General features: G+C 37.3%; 1 protein-coding gene across 1 annotated transcript in view; it reads right to left on the bottom strand.

Moving 5' to 3' along the window:
• The window catches only part of CTNNA3 (catenin (cadherin-associated protein), alpha 3), a 1271003-nt gene that overhangs the window by 1196173 nt on the left and 52614 nt on the right, over nt 1–22216 (bottom strand). The window contains exon 4 of the mRNA XM_004680853.2: nt 3413–3579. Coding sequence (XP_004680910.1) covers nt 3413–3579 — 167 coding nt within the window. The remainder of the gene's footprint in view (nt 1–3412; nt 3580–22216) is intronic.

Below are 22216 nucleotides of genomic sequence, written 5' to 3'. Positions count from 1 at the left end.
CTTGGGAGAGCAATAAAGCCTTTCTCTCTTTAAAAAAAAAAAAAAGATAAAGAAATAAAATGCATCCAATATGGAGGATTAAATATCTATCTCGGGCACTCCCTGGTGGCGCAGCGGGTTAAAGTACAGCACTGAGAATCTAAAGCCGCTTCCGCATGAGTTCGATTCCCGCCTGCCCCAGAGGTGACCACATGGCGTGGCGGACCTCTCCTGACCCGCCCGCTGCTCCACTCAGCAGTGTACTTCGTCAGTCAGTCTGTTCTGCTCCCCATTCTGTCTCTGGTGAATCCTCTCACCTCCACATCTCTGGCCTGTACCCCAGTTCTGTATGCATAAATAAATAAATCTTTAAAAAAAAATCTATCTCTAGTTTCAGATGACATGATATTAAATGTAGAAAACCATAAAAATTTCCTGATTCTCTTAGCACTAGTAAACTAACTTAGTTAAGTTACAGAACACAAAATCAATATACAAAAACTCTTTTGTATTTCTATATCCTAATAGTGAACTACCATAAAAGAGAAATTAAGAACATAATCCCATTTACAACAGCAGAAACAAAAAGAATAAAATATCTAGTGATCAATATAACAAAAGAGGCAAAAGACTTCGAATACTGAAAAATACAAAATGTCTAGGAAAGAAATTAAAGAAGTTTCAAATGATCATGTGTTGAAATAATAGATATTATTACAATGTCCAGACTACTCATAATAGCCTACAGATTCAGTGTAACTCATCAAAATTTCAACATTTTTTTGCCCCCCAGAGGTTGAAAAACAATTCTGCATTTCATATGGGACCACAAAAGACCCTAAATAGCAAAATCATTTCTGGAGGTTCACATTTTCTGATTTCAAAATAAATTTGTGTTTATAAAGTTAACATACCTCAGCCCAGGTGCTGAGAACATATGACTGAGAAATGACAGTTTCTTCAACAGTAGTATTTGGAAAATTGAATATCCAGGTGCAAATGAATGAAATTGGGCCCTTATTTTAATACACCTACAAAAATCCAATTAAAGTGGATTAAAGATTTAAATGTAAGACCTAACGCTCTAAAATTCATAGAATTTATAGGGGGATAAGTCTTCATTGGTCTTGGCAATAATCATGGACACAACTAAAAACACAGGCCATAAAACAAACAAAAATAATTAACACATGGGTCTACATTAAACTAAAAACTTGCACAATAAAGAAAATAATCAGCATATGAGAGGACAACCTATGTAACAGAAAGAAAATGCTTGTAAATCAAATATGTAATAAAGGTTGATAAACCAAAATCTATGAATTATCTCTCTACTCAGTAAAAAGAAAAAATGACTGAAGATTTGAGTAAATGTTTCTCAAAAAAAGATGAAGCACAGATAACAAACAGGTATATGAAAAAATGCTCAACAATGCTAATCATCAGAAAAGTGTAAATGACTCAGCAGTTTATCCTCTAAGTATTTTTCCAAATGAATTGAAATCAGGATCTCAAAGAGTTGTTAGTACTCTTACATTTGTTGCACAATTCACAACAGTTATATGTGGGAAGAATCTAAATATCCATCAACAACTAAATGTCAATCATACATCAACTGAAGATGGGACTACATCTGAAAGTCTCATATCTTTGGCCTGCCGTCAACAACATGACGTCATGTGTGAATTACCTAGCATTATACCTAACAGTTAGTGGCACTCAATTAAAATGGTAATGAAGGTAGCTGTGATCTCTCAGTCTCTCTCTCTCAACATATACATATATACGCATATGTATACACACATATGTATATATACATATGTGTGTATATATGTATGTGTGTGTGTGTGTAGGAACATCCTAATTGATTATATATATATGGCAATTTTCACTTTACAAAAAACCTTTCGTTCGGCTCAACCTCAAAAAATCTAGAGTCTAAAACAAGCAATAATCAGATTACTGGCACTAGGAAATACCTGCCTCCTAATCTTTCATACCTATTTCTCGGTTATAGCATTTATTTGTGTCTATAATCACCTACAAAAAAATGAATCTTAGAAATGTCTAGGGACATGCTTGAGGTATTCAACAGACCAATAGCTATGTAACAAGGAACACTGCTCAATTATTTCACCTACAAAATCAATAGTAGACAGCTACTGGTGATGAGAACTAATCCCTATCCTAAGAGCTATTTAAACAACAACAAAAAGTGCTGAGTTGCTCTTTTGTAGTAATAAAACTATCAAAAGGAAAGGAATGAGAAAGTACAAATGAAAGGTCACTCTACTTTAGGGTTAAAATAAGCATTAGTGAGTAAGATAAAGAAACCAAGAAAGGTTTAGCTCAGCAATTAGAGGAAAAGATTTTGACAAGGAGGTCAACCAGTCAAGGCTATCTTTTGCTTAATGCAGTAGAGGTAATATAGTCATTGGGCACCTTTTAAAATTAGGAAGTATTTATGGACAGAAGAGTAAGGGTCCTATTTAAGGCAGGACAGAAAATAGAGACTTCAAAGTTTCTTTTGAACAGTTGTTCAAACCAAATATTAAGAAAGGAAAAAGGCTTTAATAAAATTTTTTCTGCTAAGCCTTTGTTAGATGGGTTTGTCTAGTAACATAAAGCAAACAGGTTATCTTGCTGCTTTTGGAGGCCCCTAGTTAAAATATATTCTTTATCCATATTAAATCCATTTGTACATTTCATAAGTTATTACAGCTATCACAGACTACCTATAACATGTGTTATTTATCTTGGTCTTAGAGGGGCCAACAAACTAGATTAAACTTTCAACATCTTAAGTTTAAGTTTTCTCTTCCTCAAATTATTTATATTCATGTATTATTTCCATTATCTGTATAATTATAATATATATAGTTATATAGAACACAATCATTTCAATGGTCAAAATCTAGGACTTTCTCCTCTCCTTTTCCTCATCAGTAAGCAATCTTCTGCTTTTTTTTCAAACTCCCACTGGCTTTAAAACTAATTTCTGGGCTCTCCCTGGTGGCACAACAGGTTAAAGCACAGAACTATGAAGCTCTCTGCAGTCACTGCAGCACTATTACAATCCCCAGCCAGGGAGGTGACCCACATGGCCCAGCAGACCTCTCCTGACCCACCAAATGCTCCTCTCAGAGGTGTGTTTTGGTCAATCTGCCTGTTCTGCTCCCATCTCTTTCTCTGGTGAATCCTCTCACCCTCCACACTTCTGGCTTGTATGCATAAATAAATAAATATTTTAAAAAATAAAACTGACTTCTGGCTTCATTCTCCTAATATATACATTAGTTTCACAAACCAATCCAATCATGCTTCTTACGGGTGACATTAAGAAATGAGAATGCACTAGGTCTGATGTCCAGTTCAGAGAATGGAATTAGAAGTGAGAACAAATCTAAGATAAACTAAGCCATCTTTTACTTACAGCTTTCACGTGCTGCAAGAGACACATGACATCAATCATGTCTGCCAGGATAAGGAGTCTGGTAACTGCAGCCAACAGGGCCCTGGCAGCTTGAACCACAGCCTCTCTTTTTGGAAGATAACAAGGGTCATCTGCAAACCTCTCAGCTGATACTTTCAGAGCTCCACCTGTAAAACACAACCCCAAATAAGTTACACTTTAGGAGTTTCAAATATGCCTTTCTTCAACATTTATTATCCAACCATGACAGCATAGTATTAAAATACTGTCAGATGACACTAGAAAATTGTCTCTTAATAAACAATGCAGTTTCAACTTGATAGCTATTTTTGATAAATGCTCGAGAGTTGAAGATGCACAATGCCATTTTTCCTTAGGTAAACTATGCTCAATTGACTAGCAATGCCTAGAAAAACTGCTGTCAACTTCTGCATTTGTTGAATTTCAGTTGCTATGAAAGATTTCATTACTAAGACCTTATACAGAAAAAAATCTTGTTTATAAAAATTAGGTAAATCTTCATGGAGTTATTTCCCAATTCTATGGAAGCTAGAGAAGAGTTAGCCTTTGAGAACAAAGCAGCTCTCTGATAATAGCTGAAGACTGGCATTTATTCTTAACTGTCTATATAATTTAATTCACTATATCCTGGGCTCAGTGACAGGTATAATAATATTGCATAGAATATAATTGCTAAAGATATATGTTCACCATTTTAAGGTTTTTCATTTCTAAAGTTTTACTATAAAAACAAAATATATTCATTAATTTTTAAAAGTTCATAGTTCAGAAGAAAAAAATGAAGAGTAAGCCCATTTTCACCCTCTGGAGTAATATAATTTTATAAGAGAATTACCACATCCACTTCTTTTTAACTTTTCCAATTTAAACTTAGTTTTATTATGAAAGCAATATGTGCTAATTACTTCTAAATAATTTACTATAGTAAAGAGTATAAAATAAATGTCCCCACATCAATCCCCAAAATATCCACTAAGTTCTCTTATATCTACCCAGAAATTTTTCCATGAATGTGTTTCATGTGTATTCATGTGTATATACATACTTACATGTGTAAAAATTATATGTGTGCAAAACATATACATGTGCTTTATTTATATAAATGAATGCTTTGTATATGTGTAAGTTATCAATATAGTCACAGTGTCATTTTTTTTTAAAGATTTATTTATTTATTTGTACAGAACTGGAGTACAGGCCAGAGATGCGGAGGGTGAGAGCATTCACCAGAGACAGAGCGGGAAGCAGAACAGGCAGATCAACAAAGTACACTGCTGAGGGGAGCAGCGGGCGGGTCAGGAGAGGTCTGCCTCGCCATGTGGTCACCTCTGGGGCAGGCGGGAATCGAACTCATGCAGAAGTGGCTTTAGTTTCTTAGTGCAGTGCTTTAACCCGCTGCGCCACCAGGGAGGGCCACAGTGTCATTTTTTTAATGCTTGAATAAAACTACACCTTAGTGATATACTGTAACTTATTATACTAGGCCTCTACTGATCAAGTCACACACTTCCAAATTTTTCCTATGCAAGTATTACTATAAAGAACACTGATGACATGTAACCTTGTATGCATGAGTGAATTTAGTTGTAGGACAAATTCTCTAGAAGCATTTACTCACTAGAAGTTGGGTTAGAAGTTGGGTCTGGACATAAAATTACACAATATGCTTATTCAAACATATTAGATAACAGTTCATTCAAAACTTTGTAGTCTACATTTGATATCAGTCTAAATAAACTATTTCAAATTATACATATTGATAATAAATGTACAAAAAAAATTTTAAGCTGGAAAACAGAATTGCTGAGTCATGAGACAGATGAGTTCTAAGCTTTTTTTTTTTTAAAGATTTATTTATTTACGCATACAGAATTGGGGTACAGTCCAGAGGTACAGGGGCAGTGAAAAAATTTACCAGAGACAGAGTAGGGAGCAGAACAGGCAGACTGATGACGTACACTGCTGAGGGGAGCAGTGGGCTGATCAGGAGAGGTCTGCGGTGCCATATGGGTCACCTCTGGGGTGGGGATTGAACTCTTGCTGAAGTGGCTTTAGCTTCTTAGTGCTGTGTTTTAACCTGCTGCACCACCAGGGAAGGCCCGAGTTTTAAGTTTTGATATATAACCAGAAATGTTTTAAATCTGGAAAACAGAATTGCTGAGTCACGAGACAAATGAGTTTTAAGTTTTGATAAATATTGCAGGCTCCAAAATACAGTTACTTCACCGCTGGTGACACAGCAGGTTAGGATGCAGCACTGCAAGCTAGCCACAGCGGCTTCATCCAAACTCGATCCCCAGCTGGGGAGGTGACCCACATGGCACAGCAGACCTCTCCTGTCTCGCCTGCTTTCCCTTCAGCAGTGTACTCTGTCGATCTGCCTGTTCTGCTCCCTACTATGTCTCTGCTGAATCCTCTCACCACCCCTGCACCACTGGCCTGTACCCCAGTTCTGTATGCATTAAATATAAATAAATCTTTAAAAAGGGCTTATATTATTTACTATTCTTTGAACATTTCAGTGTTCATTTATTCATAAATTTCAGCACAAAGATAATGGAAATTTCTTTTATTAAATATTACAAAGGATAGTGTTCCTTAGACAAAATCTATGAAGAGGTTTTCAGGTTGTCTTAACATGTTAATGTATCACAGATGACTCTTTTAAGCAATACCAAATTAGGAACTTCAGACATTTCTGAAATCAAATTCTTTTCTGTCACTACTAGTTCTGAGACAGTGAATACTCAAATACTTTCAGTGTCTTCCTCTGCAAGAAAGGGATAAAAATATTACATATAATATTTCTGAGATGTTTAAATAATACAGTTCACACTATATACTTAGCCCAGTATCTGAACGAGGAAAGTACTCAACAAATGTTAGCTGTTATTTTCTCAGGAAATTTCTAGAAGAGACAATAAATTTTAAGACCAATAAGTGGTGATTTTTCTCTCAAGTCACAACTGCTGCCTAGGAAACTGAAAAATTAAAGTGACCTCAGAAATTTTGAGAGCAGATGAATTCCCACAAAAAGATTATCTTTTCTTGTCATGATTCTGAATTGGAAAATTATGATAGCCTTTGTAGAATATAGTCCTTTACTTCATATTAAAATAAAATATATATCAAAAACGAATTCTGTGTTCTTGACTCAAAATGTCTGAATATTGAACAAATGGCTGAGGAGCCATCCTCAGAGAAAAAGATCATTTAAACATTAAACAACAATCACACTCTTTGTCTCTGTTAAGGTAATGTAAAGAGCGAGCCAAGTAGCACTGTTTAGAGAAAAAAAAATCACTCCCAAATACATTAATTTGTTTTCAATTTTGGAATATTTTCATTACCACACAAAGAAACTTCATATCCTTTTGCTATCACCCCGTCCATCCACTCACCCTCCAGAATCCTGGTTTACAGCAATGCTAATCTATCTCCTTCCCTGAAATACATTAGTAATGGCACAGTAAATAGATTCCCTGTTACTGGTCTCACTGTCTCCCTCCTACTGATACTCCTAACCCTTTTAAGGTAGTTTCAGCTCATCGTTCTGGGCCCAACTTAAACATCACACTTCTGAGAATGTTTAGACTCCATCGCTAAAGCAGTTTTTACAGTATTTTATGCTTCCTAACACAATTCTCATCATCTATTGTGTAACATCTAGCAAAACCTGTCTTTTCTTCTGAATCATCAGGCTTGTGAAAGTAAAAGCGACAGTGGGCGTGGTCACCCCAATATTCCCAGGATCTAAAACGGTGCCTACTCTTAACTTCTTGGACACATGAGTGAGTGCCGCTGAATGAATATGTGCATGAACATTATTCAACTTTCTTTGACAAATATTTGCTGCTCCCTTTGTACACAGTTCCATCCTAGGCCTCCAGGACATAGATCAATACAATTTTGCAACCCAAGAAGTTCACAAATGAGAGTCTACAAACACTGATACAATCTAAGCAAGGCCATCGTAGAAATTGGTACAAAGTACTAACAGGCACAAGGGACCTACTTCAGCGTAATATGTCAGAGGTCACATAGAGAAAAGTTGTGGAAAAGAGTAACATGTTTCACCTATTGACAAAAATAGCTGGTTTGCAAAATTGACCTGTATCAGGACATAGAAATTACTTATTTTTTTTAAAGATTTATTCATTTATTCATACAGAACTGGGATACAGGCCAGAGATGCGGAGGGCGAGAGGATTCACCAGGGACAGAGTTGGGTGCAGAACAAGCAGATCGACGAAGTACACTGCTGAGGGGAGCAGGGGGCAGGTCAGGAGAGGTCTGCCTCGCCATGTGGTCACCTCCGGGGCAGGCGGGGATCCAACTCATGCGGAAGTGGCTTAAGCTTCTTAGTGCTGTGCTTTCACCTGCTGTGCCACCAGGGAGGACCAGACATTACTTATTTCTTAATGAAATGTTGGAGGGGGTGGGGGAGTTGGACAAGGAGAAGAAATTTCCTATCTTATATGTGCCCTGTGCTTTATAAATTGAGTTTGTTCTTTTGAAATATTATTACCAATCTTTCTTACTTTGAAGTTCACTAAATAGAGTTTACTTTTAAAATACAAATTGAAAACTACTTTTTTCCTTCAAGAAATCCCACTCTATGTGCAAATGGGATTAATAATATTGTTGAAAATATTAAAAGAATTAAATGCAGAAAGTTTACTTCCACTAGATTCCTTCTGTTCCTGTACTATCAAATACATTTGTTTGTTTGTTTTTAATTTTTGATACACCATTTTTTGCATCCCTGTATTTTTGGAAATACAGCATCTCCCCTTCAGGAGTAAGTACCTTAACAATCAACCACCAAGGCACCCAGAGTCTTCCACCATAGTCCACTGTGCTGTTTCCCCATTTGTTCTCTCTCGTCGCCTGTCCTCTGGAAGCCTCAGTTCTGCAGTCAGTGATCAAGGGTTAGTTTTAAAAGCTGACTTTATTTGACCCTTTTTTTTTTTTTTCATTTTCTATATTCCACATATAAGTGACATCATCCCATATCTGTCTTTCTCCCTCCGGCTTATTTCACTTATTTTAATCCCTTCCAGTTCCATCAAAAATTAACTCTCTTACAGTGGTAGTAGGAACATAAACTGGCCCATCCCCTATGGGAAATAGCACGGAGACCGCTCAAAATGCTAAACATGGACCTGTCCTACGAATCCATAATTCCTCTCCTATTCTTCACTTCATAAAATGTATCTACATAATTCATTCAATGAACAAGTTTCCTTGCTTCATTTAAAACTTCACATAAGAAATCTGACAATGCAACTGAGGCTTCCAGAGTGGGAGGGTGAGAGGAGAGAACAAAGCGGGATGGAACATAGTGGAATATGGCGGAGAAACTGGGTGTTTTGGTGGTGTGTGTGGTATAGTAACAAGACCCTGGAGTTCTAAATCAAAATGTTGAAAACTAATGTTATTGCAATTAAATAAATACTTCATTCATTCACTTTAACACTATTTTCTGAAAGTTATTATATTGATTATAAATTTAATAATCAAAGGAAACACTGTATCAGCAAAACATCAGAAGGAGAAATTGTACCAACCAAAATGAAATTGGGCAGGCACTAAAGCTCAAATTCCCAACAACTTTTATAATTAACATTATATTTATGGCTCAATTAAGATTTCTGGTGTATGCCTGTGTGTTTTAATATACCTTACATATGTAACATACACAAATGCATATTAATTGATTCAATATATAAAAACATACTCTGGTGTATTGGGGTTTCCAAGCTGAGACTGGGCACAAGGGGGTTGGTTTTATTTGTTTTTAATTGGGAAATGGCTGTTTTGAATTTAAAAGCTCCTAAGAGGTAGGAGCTTGAATTTAACTTTGGAGCAAATTGATCTTTTACTTGGCAGGGAAGAAAAGAAGGCGATTTCAAATAGGTCCTAAATGTACACATTTAAATAAATAAATGAGACCTTCCTTTATAAAATCTGTGACACTTTGACTGATCTTTCATAGCAGAGGGAAGGGGCAAAAAGCTAGTTACTGTTACAGAGCAGGGTGAAGGGTCCACTAGAACCCCCCCCCCCGGGGCCTCCAAACCTGCCCACTCTAAATAGATTCTGCCATTAACTGCATCAAGACAAAGCATACTGTAATGCAAAAGACCTTCAATAGAAAATAACCTTAATACAACTAGTGTGAAATACAGAGAGAGAAAGAATATAGTTAAAAGTAGTTTCCAAATGAAGCACCAAAAGTTACCCAAACAGGGCTGATCCCAAACAGAAACCCTGGGCCCTAAAAATAAAAGCCTGCCAAAAGTCTAAGGCACCTTCTTGATACAGCAAATGGGCTCTCAGATAAGCATTACGGATTTGCCTTCTTTGACAAATTTATGACAGAATTGGTTTTCCCAGAGCTCTTAACTGATTGTGAGTTTGTTCTCTTTGCAGTTCCTCTTCCTTGACAGGTTGAGGGTCAAGGAAAGGAATCCCAAACAAAAGCATGTGGTGGAAAAGCTTGCTTCCGCCACCAACTTCTCTTCCTCCCGGTGCTGCTCCTGCCTCCTCCCCATTACTCTTGCTGATTCCCCATTTTTGTTTGTCTTTGTGTAAATAAAGGCTGGTGCCCATTGGTCTCCACCCCAGCACTCACTTTTACTCCCTCCCCTTTGCGGACACTGACCCACCTCCCCTTTTCTTTGTTGAACATTGTATAAATAGCCCTGTAACCTGCCAAAGAGCAGGACGGTGGTCTTTGGGACATGAGTCTGGTGCCCTCCTCATTTGTCGACAAATAAAACCACTTTCCTTTTCCTCAAACTCTGTTTCCTTTTATTGGCTGAGGGAAACTGAGACCGGCGTTTGGTAACATTCTGGTGGGGAACCACAGAAAAGGGACAGAAGGGGCTAGGTAAGTCTGGGGAGAAAAGGGAAAATTAAAAGCCAAGTCGAGGTAAAAGCTGCCACTGTCAGCATCTGCACAGATCTCTCACCCACAACTCTGTATCTTTCACAGGTCTCCTTCCATGTAGCCCATGTTCCCGGTACAAGTCCAAGAAGCAAGCACAACTTCTCGTGTCTCTGCTCCATGTGCCTCCTGCAGGTCTCCTTTTGCATTTTCCTTCCTTCTAGCTCCACCCTTCCTTAGGGTATAGCAAGGAACAGGTAACCTCCCCATTCCCTGGGGGTTACCCTGTTAAATTTTGTGAACTCAAGCTTGGGAACTAGATATGAGATATCACCAAGATACCTCATAAGGTGCTATGTTTCGTTTCCCTATTAAAATTTTCCTATTCTCAGTAAAATCTTACCAAAAGTTTAACTTGTTTACAACAAAGGCAGAGTAATATAGAACAGATTTCTTTTCCACCAAAAAGAAACAAAAAATGGACAAAACATGAAAAAATAGTCATTAAGGCACTTGGGCATCAGGCATTAAAGAGACCTTCTCTCAACTACCTCTCTGTATCAATTTTGAAAACCCTCTCAGCAACTTCTGCCCACTCAAGAATTTTCTCAAATATACAGCCACTCTATTCCCACTGACTGAGGCATACAGGCAGTCTGTCACTTTATTCCACCATATCCCATGCTCCAATACCTTCATCCTCCTCTTCTGGTAGCATCAAATTTCAAAGGTTTGTTTTGGTTTGCTTTGTCTGTTCTTTGTCTTATTTTATATATTCCACATATAAGTGAAATCTTCCAGTACTGTCTTTCTCCTTTGAAAACTGTCTGCATTTTAAGACACTAGAAGTATCTTTAATCTTGATCTTAATTAGGCAAATGTAACTACATATTTTTAAGTAAAAATGCATAACTCATATTTTTAAAATTATTAATTTTTGTATGTAAAATATTTTATGCAATATACCTATAAGCTATCCATCTAAATGCATTTCAATACAAGAGAGCTTTAAAATAGAGCTAACAAAAAAAATAGAGGTTAACAGAAACTTCAGAATTTTTTCTTTTAAGATTTATTTATGCATACAAGAACTGGGGTATATGCCAGATGTATTGGGGTGGGGGGCAGTGAAAGGATTCATTAGAGATAGAGTGGGGAGCAGAACAGACAGATCTACTGAAAAACACTTATGAGGGGAGCAGGTGGCACAGGGAAGGTCTGCTGTGCCATGTGGGTCAGTTTCCTGGCTGGGAATCTAGCTCTCGCTGAAGCAGCTGTAGCTAATTTTGAGGTGCTATTCTTTAAACTCTTGCACCACCAGGGAGGGCCCCAATATTCCTTTACCCATTAAATGTGAGCAAATTTAGCTTTTGTTATATTATGCTGAAGTAGCAAAACTTGTGTCCTTCATTTTCTGACACCTACTGAAAGAATCTCATTATAGTACTTTAAAATTGAGAGTGGCAATGTTAACATTTTTTTCTAAGAAATGATACCTGATGCCTACAAAGAAGTCATCACTTTTTAAAGAAATACTTATTCAGCAATATAGTATGCAAAGAACTAGAGTATACACTGATAATAATGACTAAAATATGGTCTCCACCAAGTGTCCCCAAATGGGAAAACAAACTACTTAAATGAGAAAATTCTAGTTTGCTTTTAAATGTCAGAATTTTCCAATTTATTTTCTTAAAGTATAGTAAATAAAGCTCTAGAGTACCTTCCTCCCAAAATACTGTATTGTCAGAAGAGTAATGACATATTTTTTTTTCTGTTTTTCAAGCAAGAAATGTGTCATGAGGGGCCTCCCTGGTAGTGCTAGAGGTTAAATCTCAGCACTACAAAGCTATCAGTGGGACTCCATCCCCAGCCAGGGAGCTAACCTCCCACCCCCAAGAAGCTGACCCACATGGAGCAGCAGACCTCTCCTGTCTTGCCTGCTGCTCCTCTTGGCATTGAATTTCCATAGATCTACCTATTCTGGTCCCCACTCTGTCTCTGGTGAGTCTCTTCAATCACCCACTTGACAGCTCTGGCTCATACTTTAGCTCTTATATGCATAAATAAATAAAATAAAAATCTTTTTTTTTAAAGATTTATTTATTTATGCACACAGAACTGGGGTACAGGCCAGAGGCTCGGGACAGTGAGAGGCTTCACCAGAGACAGAGTGGGGAGCAGAACAGGCAAATCAACGAAGTACACTGCTGAGGGGAGCAGTGGGTGGGTCAGGAGAGGTCTGCCACACCATGTGGTCACCTCCGGGGCAGGCAGGAATCGAACTCATGCGGAAGTGGCTTTAGCTTCTCAGTGCAGTGCTTTAACCCGCTGAGCCACCAGGGAGGGCCTAAAATAAAAATCTTTTAAAAAAGAAAATATAATGACTTTTCCAACAACAACCCTATACCTACACACACATTTCATAATAAGCCCCTATATGCACAATGCTTAAAGGTTTCATTGATATTTTACAGATCATTATAAAGTTCTATATATTAATGTCAAAGTTCAAGCTCAGGATGGTGATATAGGAGACTCCTGAATTCACCCCTCCCATCGACACACTAAACCTATAACTACATACAGAACATGTGCCTCTGAAAAAAAAAAATTAATGAGGAACAACTACATATAGAGAACTACAGGTGGCGGGATGAGAGGGGGAAACACATGAAACAGGAAAGGCTAAGACACAATCTCACCACAAATCCTACCATGGGCATAGCAACACACAAAGGAGAGGAAACTCAACCCCAGCTTCCTCAGGGAACAGTTCAATGCTTAACTTCGAAGATTTCCACCTAAAATAAAGGTCCAAAAACATCTCCTCTAAAAGCCAACAAGACTGTGAATAAGATCCACGGAAAATGTAGATAATTCTTAACAGGTTCAGGGAAACTCAAAATGGTTTGCCCCTCAGGGCTTAGAGCAGAAGCTGCAGACTGAGAGGCCTAATCTTTTCCCTGAGAGGCCAATTTGACTGTCTTAAAAACCTTAGCCTGAGGGTCAGTCTTCCTCAAAGGCAAGTCTAGGGCCCAACTGTAGTCCTCTTCAGAAACTGGAGAGTATGGTGGGTACCATCTTCGCCCTCTGTTTCTGCCCCACCTCAGGTCACTGTGCTCCCTGGAGGGAGCTTGCAGTGTTCTGACTTGTAGTTCTCTGGCTTTTGCAGCTGCTACCTAGAACAATCTTCAGACACTAAATGGAACCTGTAACAAAGTGTTTCCTATAACTCCACCAGAAAAATCTGAATATTATTTGAAATCAGCTTTCAGCACCGTGTTCTTTCATTAAATAGAATTTTATCAGAAGATTCTTTTACAAATACACATACTCATTTACTTGAGCAACACTGTATTACATCATGTAAATCTGAAAAGTGCATCACTATAAACCAACACCTATAAATATACTACATTAAGTTCCCCACTAAATGTCTTATTCTATCTTCAACCAATTGACCTGTTTAACCTGATTACCCACTTCTCTTCTCCTTTCCCTCTGGTAACTATTAATTTAGTCTTATAGTCTAAAAGCTTATTTTTGTTTTAAGGTTGGCCAAGTATGGAAAACAGGCCATATCCAGCCTACCCTGTGTGTACACCCACAAGCTAAGACTGGGTTTTACATATTGAAATGGCTGGGGAGCAGGGTGGGTGGGGCGAGATTCAAAAGAAGTGAATCTTTGGTGACACAATGCATACAGAATTCAAATTTTGGAATAAATTAATAAAATTATCTTAGAACATACCATTTTTTTTTTATTTATTAGCTTCCCATTTCAGTGACAGATGAATAGTTAGGACATATAGCATATGGCCCACAAAGTGTAAATTATTTACTATCTGGCTGTTTATAGAAAGCATTTGCTAAAACTTCATCTAAAATAATCATTCATTATCTCTTTATAAAAATAAAATTCAAGTACTCTACACACAAAAAAGTTCACACATCTAACAAATGTTTACATTTTTTATATATGAATGTGGCTTTAAAAAGCTACTTCTTATTGTAAAATCTATAGCTTGCTTTCATGTCTTAAGCTAAATATATGGCCCTAGTCCAAAAATCCTAGATAACATAAAAAGTCAGATTTATCACTTGAGTATAAAATTTGACCCAGCATTCTTTTGAATGCAGTATTTATACAGTTAATAATTTAAGCATCTCAGGAATTTTTCATATGTCCCAGTTTAATGGTTCCCTGCAGAAAGTTCAGCCAACTCAAAATAATGCTCCCAGTATAATACCAAAAGGAGTTATGAATTTTCTTCTCACCTCTAAAGCATAATAGTGAAGGACTATACAGCAGGATCAACTGCCAACTCTCTCCTAGAAATGTTCACTAACTTTCTAAAGTTAAAAAATAAAACACTGAGCCAGTCATAATTTTTCAGTATCAATCTTCTTATTATGCAAACACAAAGATTATGGAACATATAAGGAAAACAACTGAAAACCTTTAGTTCTCCAGAGAAAAGTACTAGATAAAGGTGGAACTCATAAAAGGCAAAAGAGTTCTCACTGCCATATTAATATTTTATATCTTTTTATGTGAAGATTTATCATGTCAAAATCAAAGTAATACCCATGAAACTTGCCGAACAGTTTCTTAACTGTGGAACTTCTAAATTTCCTGTCTCAGTGCATCATGAGCACTTTAATATCAGTCCCACAGTGTTAGGGGTTCAACTGTCCATTGCCATTGCCAATATACTATCAATAGTGACAGTCAACTGCAAACGTCTTCTCAGGGTGGCTGAAACTGGAACTTACTGAATTAGGTAATATATTGTCTAAGGAAGATGTGACAGGTTAAAAATATTGGGGTGGGGGAAAGTAACAATGAAGACTTGTAATATAGGTGAAGTAAGGGGGGAAAGTTATTCCTTCTTTAAGATGATCAGTATGGGATGGGAATATACAGTGAAGAAGAAGCAAAAGGATGAGCAAGCAAGTCCCACTGAAAGCTTCTAGCATCAAAAAGCAAAGAAAAGCAAAAAGGTATCATCTCACATAACTTTAAGAGCAGAGATAAAGGCAAAAAAAAAAATCAAGAATACAAACTAGCAATTTAAATATCCATGTGATATTATATGTCCCTGTATATTTAAGTATAGTCATTCTTAATTTTGTAACTTCTTATACTTTTGTTTCTAGTTGTTGTTACTAGTTACATCAGGACTTGTCAAATCTGGGACTGATTTAAAATAGCAGTTGCATATTTCATGCAAAAAAAAAAGAAATACTAAGGGTCTCCCTGGTGGCACAAGCAGTTAAATCTCAGCACTATGAAGCAATGCAGACACTACAGTGTGAGTCCAATCCCCTGCCAGGTATCGAACCCATATAGGTCGCAGCAGACCTCTCCTGTCTCATCTGCTGCTCCCCTCAGCAGTGTGTTTCAGTCTATCTGCCTTGTCTGTTCCCCACTCTGTCTCTGGTGAATCCTCTCACCCTCCATACACCTATGACCTACACCCCAGCTTTTATAATCATAAATAAATAAATATTTTTAATACTACTTTTAAATGGAGCCATTATTATCTTTTTACCCTACCACCTATTTAATCTCATTTTCTTTAATACTCTTTGCCTTTCACAACCCAAAACTTCCTGCTGTGATATTCAAATTTTCACTGATTTGTGGCTACCAGTGCACCTCTCAGTTTTGTCCTATAAACATAATTGCAATTTGAATGTGATTTTAATACTGGGTGACTCTGTGTGTTATGAAATCAATTTTACTGCAAATAACATATTCTTCAACTAACTTCTGTAACTCCTGTCTCTCCATAGTGATCCCTCAGCTACTTGCATGCACTAGCTCCTAAAATCCTTTGTAAGTAAATCTCTTCATCTATATTACATATTTTATTATGTGGGAAATTTAATTCATTATAACAAGGCTATATATACTCTGATATATTATCACTATTTTTATGTCAATCAAGCCTTTTAATATTCTTTCATGAGAAATAAGATAATAAACTGATTCTGGAAGAGCACTTTGGGTGACCGGGTAACCCTAACTATTTTACAATTCTCTTAAAAATATCACTTTAGGCCCTCCCTGGTGGTGCAGCAGGTTAAAGTGCAGCACTACGAAGCTAAAGCCACTTCCGCTTGAGTTCAATCCCCACCCCGAGGTGATCCACATGGTGCAGCAGACCTCTCCTGACTCACCGGCTGCTCCCCTCAGCAGTATACTTCGTCCATCTGCCTGTTCTGCTCCCCACTGTCTCTGGTGAATCCTCTCACCTCCCCTGCACTTCTGGCCCACACCCCAGTTCTGTATGCATAAACAAATAAATCTTTTTAAAAAATCAGTATTAATTAATTCAGAGTCAATAGACCAAAGTGTCTCATTTTAGTGTGGGAGAAATAATACTAATCTGGATATTAAGAGACCTATTTTCTACTCATTAGAAAACAGTACTTAATGAATAATATTTGAAAATAAGGGAATGTAAATAATTCTCTAGGAATAATCTCAGTAGTCATCACATACACAACGGATTGGAGGAGCGATAAATGCAAAAAAGAAAGGAGTTTTCTTTTTTATGTGCCAGAACATAACTATGATGAACAAACTGCTAGGGTTAAATAATAATTTTAAGAAATAGAAAGGCTAACCTTTTCTACAAATTGACTTAAAGTATTAGCATATCTAAAGAAAGACATTGTCCATAAAAAGGAGATTGTGTCAATCATGGAAAAAAGAGAGAATCACAGAAGGTGATGCTAGCTGCCTTAATAATTTCTAATAGGGTAAGAACTTCATATAACAATCTTTAAAAACTATAACCCCAGGGGCCCCCCCTAGTGGCACAACATGTTAAAAGCACAACACTGCAAGCTAGTTGCAGCCGCTTCAGTGTGAGTTAGATCCCCAGGCCCAAAAGTGATCTACATGACTTGGCAAACCTCCCCTGACCCGCCCTCTGCTCCCCTCAGCAGTGTACTTCGTCGATCTGCCTATTCTGTTCCCCACTCTGTCTCTGGTGAAGCCTCTCACCGCCCCTGCACCTCTGGCCTGTACCCCAATTCTGTATGCATAAATAAATATTTTTTTAAGATTAATCTTTTTTTAAAGATTTATTTATTTATGTATACAGACCCAGGGTACAGGCCAGAAGTACAAGTGTGATGAGAAGATTCACTGGAGACAGAGTGGGGAGCAGAACAGGCTGACTAACAAAGTAGACTGCTGAGGAGAGCAGCTGGCGACAGGTCAGGGGAGGACTGCCACGCCATGTGGATCACCTCTGGGGCCAGGATCTAACTCATACTGACATGGCTTTAGCTTCTTAGTGCAGTGCTTTAACCCACTGTGCCACCTGGGAGGGCTCAATAAATAAATTGTTAAAAAAAGAAAAAAAAGAAAAAAACTATAACCCCCCCATTGGTAAGATTATCTCTATATAAATGATAGATTAATCTGGTGAATTTTAACTTTATATCATTAAACATTCAATTAATCTACCTTTCTTCTATTCTATTTCCATGCTCACTAAGCAATCTTCTCATCATCACTTTGTTTCCTGTATTGGTCTATCTACAGTAAGAATATACTGGTTGTATGAATGTATTCTTTTCTGCAAAATGACTTAAGTTTTCATTGTAAGGCACTTAAACTGCAGCATTGTATGATCACTCTCTCTCTTCTGAATCACTCATAAAGTTAAGATAGTAATTGCTATCCTATATTTTTGTAAATATCATACCATCACTATGTCAGTGTTTTTGGAAAGCATGAAAGAAGCCATATGAATATAAGGCAGCATTATTATAAAAATTACTAATTACTGAGAACTTACATATATTGTTCATGAAACTTTAAATTTTAGATTTAATATACCAATTATAGTAAAAGAGGTAAGGGAAGATTTTAACTTCTACAAAATACTGCCCCATCTCATTATGCATTATATGTAATTATTTAAAATAGCTAAATTCTCAGATACTTTAAATTCTTTATCTACTTACTTAAGCTCAATGACTCTTAGTACAATGCCTGAAATTAAACCAGATATATAAATAACTGATTATTTTTATAGAAATCTGCCCAGAAAATAGCTGTCAAAAGCTTTATGCTTTTTAATAAATAATTAAACCTAGCCTACTAATCTATACTGACAACAACATTCAACTGTTTAAGAACTGAATGTTAGTTCTAATACCTAAGACATCAAGTGAATTCTTGTCCATTTTAGGGCAGGTTCAACTCTGAATCAACAGTCCAAAATTATTTAGTTTCACTTAATTCCTTCTCTATTCTAGGTAAACTACTTATCATATGCATATTAACCTTATTAACTTACCTTTGGTCAGACCATTCCCTTAACTAGGATGCTCATTCTTTTTTAAAAAAAGATTTATTTATTTATGCATACAAAATTGGGGTGCAGGCCAGAGGTGCAGGAGCAGTGAGAGATTCACCAGAGACGGCGGGGAGGAGAACAGGCAGATCGACGAAGTACACTGCTGAGGGGAGCAGCGGGCGGGTCAGGAGAGGTCTGCCACGCCATGTGGTCACCTCCTGGGCAGGCGGGGATCGAACTCATGTGGAAGTGGCTTTAGCTTCTGGGTGCTGTGCTTTAACCCGCTGCGCCACCAGGAAGGGCCCCTATCAGTTCTTTTAAAGTGTCTACCTGACACTCTTATTTTAAAAAGTCTTTCTCCCAGACCTCATTAAGATGGAAATAGAACAGTACTAAAGAGGTATTTAACAAGACTGCTAAGGAGAGTCAACAGCAGTTGAGAGCCTTCTGAGCAATATAAAGGTATTGACAGATTCTAAAAAAGAAGAAAACTATTATCTAGAACATGTGAAAAGGAATCTTCAGAGGCTGTTGGAGTCATTCTGCCCACTGGAATCCAAGGAGACTCTGGCTTGGGCGGATGATATAAGACAGAAATGAACAGTGAGTGATTACTTGGAATCCTGTATGTGACATGCTGTCATCCTGCCCCTTTCTTTAGTATTTTTTGCAAAGCATCAGGCAGAGCAGCAGTTGCCTCTAAGTCATAAAAGAGGAACTTTATAATGTGGAGAAATAGAGGAAATCCCCTGGCGAGAACTGAAACATCTTGGGTGTTAGTAGACACCACAGCCCAGCTCTCTTTATTCAGACAGACAGAAAGGATCAAGTGGCAAGAAAGAAGAAGAATAACTGAAAGAGAATTATGAGATTATGGGAACAATTGTTCCTAAAACAGAGATGTCTGGAAATGATTACCAAGTTGATCTATCACTGAAAGATCATTTCAAAGATAGAGTTTCATAGAAGATGTTTCTGGGGGTGGTTGTGGAGCATAACTATTAGCATTAAAAAACAGAGACGAAACATTAGAATGTGATAAAGAGATTCATAACCTCCAAGGAGAACAAAAAATATAGAAACTGCACAGTACAAACAGAAATTAGACCAAGTGGCAGTGTAATTTTAAGCCAAGGGGGGAAAATATCACTTATCTTGATTGGGACTCATCGCTTATGATTAGCTCAGGGGTTGTGACAATGGAGCCCTGGGGAAGGTATGATTTTATTTTATTCTGTAGGAATAAATGTATAGTATCAAAACAACATTGTATTGTGCATTGGATCTCAAGTTTTACTATCAGCTAATGGATAAATCCAGATGATTTCACGATGCTGATTATAGACAGGTTAATACTCCAGACCTCCCTGGTGGCTTAGGGCTTAAGTCTCAACGCTATCACACTTGTCACCGCAAAGGTCTGAGTTTAATGCCCAGCCAGGGAGCTAACTTACAAAAGCAGCAGCAAACCTTTTCTATTTCGTTTGCTGCTCCCTCAACACTGTATTTCAGTAGATCTGCCTATTTTGCTTCACACTTTGTCTGGCAAGAGGTGGTAAATTAAGAATAAGGGGATATAAGAATAACTTCAAACTATCAACACTGGAAAGAAAAACGCTGGGCCTAAAGAAGTAGCACAGATGAACAAATTTTCATAGTTCATGAAATAGACTAAATAATGTCTGCAGTTAATAAGTAAAGGAAAAGAATTATAAACAGAGTAACCACCAGTCATCTAAAATCAAAAAAGCTTCTTTCAGAGTATGAGACAAGAAGTAAAGGAGATTTTCTCTAGAGTGTGGTAGTGACAGTAGCCAGAAGGAGAGTGGGATATTGTTGTTTTCCATAAACTCTTCTAGAATATCTTACTTTTTTATGAGATTCATATTTTTCACTAAAAGTTTTGTAGATCCAAATCAGAGTTCAAGATCTCCTAAAATAATTATCAATTACCTTTCTTCACTCTGAATGTTCCACAACTATTATGTACTCTTTTAACAGTTTTATTACTTTAAGCTACTATAAAACCTGAAACTTGCTCATGTTCTAAAATTATTCTTATGTAATTTCCTAAATGGTTAATGATTCATTCTGTTAAGTTCTTGAAGTCAGGGATCATAACTCTATTTTTAGTGAAATTCTAAGTGTTTTGTACAGAATGCAATGTATATTTAGTTTAGCTAATATACTAAGTAACCAAGGGAGAAAAAGAAAACTGCCATTAGAATTCTACCTGATTCTTGATTTTTTTCACCCATAATCTAACATCTCTCTTCATTTCACATGCCAAAGTTTCATTCCTCCTTTTAGCTTTTAGCAAATGTTTCTGAAATGACTTTGGAGCTATTGACTTGAGATATTCCAAGGATTATCTATTCAGTCCTGTCACTTTTCATAAGATAGGGTGGATACACTGTTCTCTATCTCATAGTCTGATCTCAAGGGGGGTGAAAAGATAGCAGAGAACCTAAAAGAATATTGTCTCTTTCAGACACCAAGTCTTATCAGCCGTCTGCATCCAGGCAAGGCTGAAACTTGCTTCTTTTTCTGTCTAGATTACATGCATATACACTGGGATAAGAAAAAAAAAAGTCTCTACTTTAAAAAAAAATTAGCTGTTTCTTTTTTCCATTCGTTGAATGCCAATGATTTACTTCATCCCAATTCTATCCTTTCTAATGACTTCATAATAATCACATGCATCTAAAAGGCCTAAGAGAATAGCACAGATTTTATTATAATATTCCCTTTAGGACATATAAGCCAGTAGCCTCTCTCAAGAGAAATAATTTATTGATGGCTGTCTATCAATAGTACTTATGTAACTCAGAAACAAGCAGAAATACAGTTTTGCAATTTTGGTGATGACTAATCCAGATTTCTGAATGGTTCCCAAGGCCCAGCAAAGCGATCAAGTTTCCAGAACCCTGAAGACAAGGGTAAAACCCCAAAATATGGGCTCATACTCTTCTCCTCCTTCATTGGGCATGCAGTTGTCAAGAACAAAGACTACATCTCCTGATATCTGGCAAATACATGCAGTATCACCTCACAAATCAATTGCTTCTCTGAGATACCCACAGGGTATCCTTGGGGAGAAGCTTTAAAAACAGGTTGAGAAGCAACAGTCTCTCTATGAGACTAGAGAGACTCCAAAACAGAATCTGGATGTCACAAACGAGGCAGTGATACAGGCACAGGAAGCACCTACTGCAAATACTGAAAGCTGGAGAAACAGAGGAAACACTTGAAGATGGAAAAGAAAGGACTGACTGTGATGGCCCTCTCATCTCCAGAAAACAACAGTAGTGCTTCAGAGGAGTGTGAGGAGACAAGTAAAAGATCACCCCCGCTGCCAAAAAAAAAAAAAAAAAAACTTCTGGGATAGTTCTCAGGAGAATTGAAAGACCCGTCTGTTACCTTCTCCTAACCCAGGAGAAAGAAAATTTGTTCCAAGGAGGAGATAGAAAAGAAGAGACTGCTGGCAGTGAAAGTTTCCCCAAGAGGAAAAAATCTTCCCCCAAAGACAGGCCAGTTAGTGCCCAGAAAGATGTAGGAAACAGG

This window comes from Condylura cristata, unplaced genomic scaffold (assembly GCF_000260355.1).
Source record: "Condylura cristata isolate star-nosed mole 26May11 unplaced genomic scaffold, ConCri1.0 scaffold00011, whole genome shotgun sequence".
In the NCBI taxonomy this organism is placed as follows: Eukaryota; Metazoa; Chordata; class Mammalia; order Eulipotyphla; family Talpidae; genus Condylura; species Condylura cristata.
The sequence above is the reverse complement of the archived record's forward strand: the minus strand, read 5'-3'. Positions and strand labels throughout refer to the sequence as shown.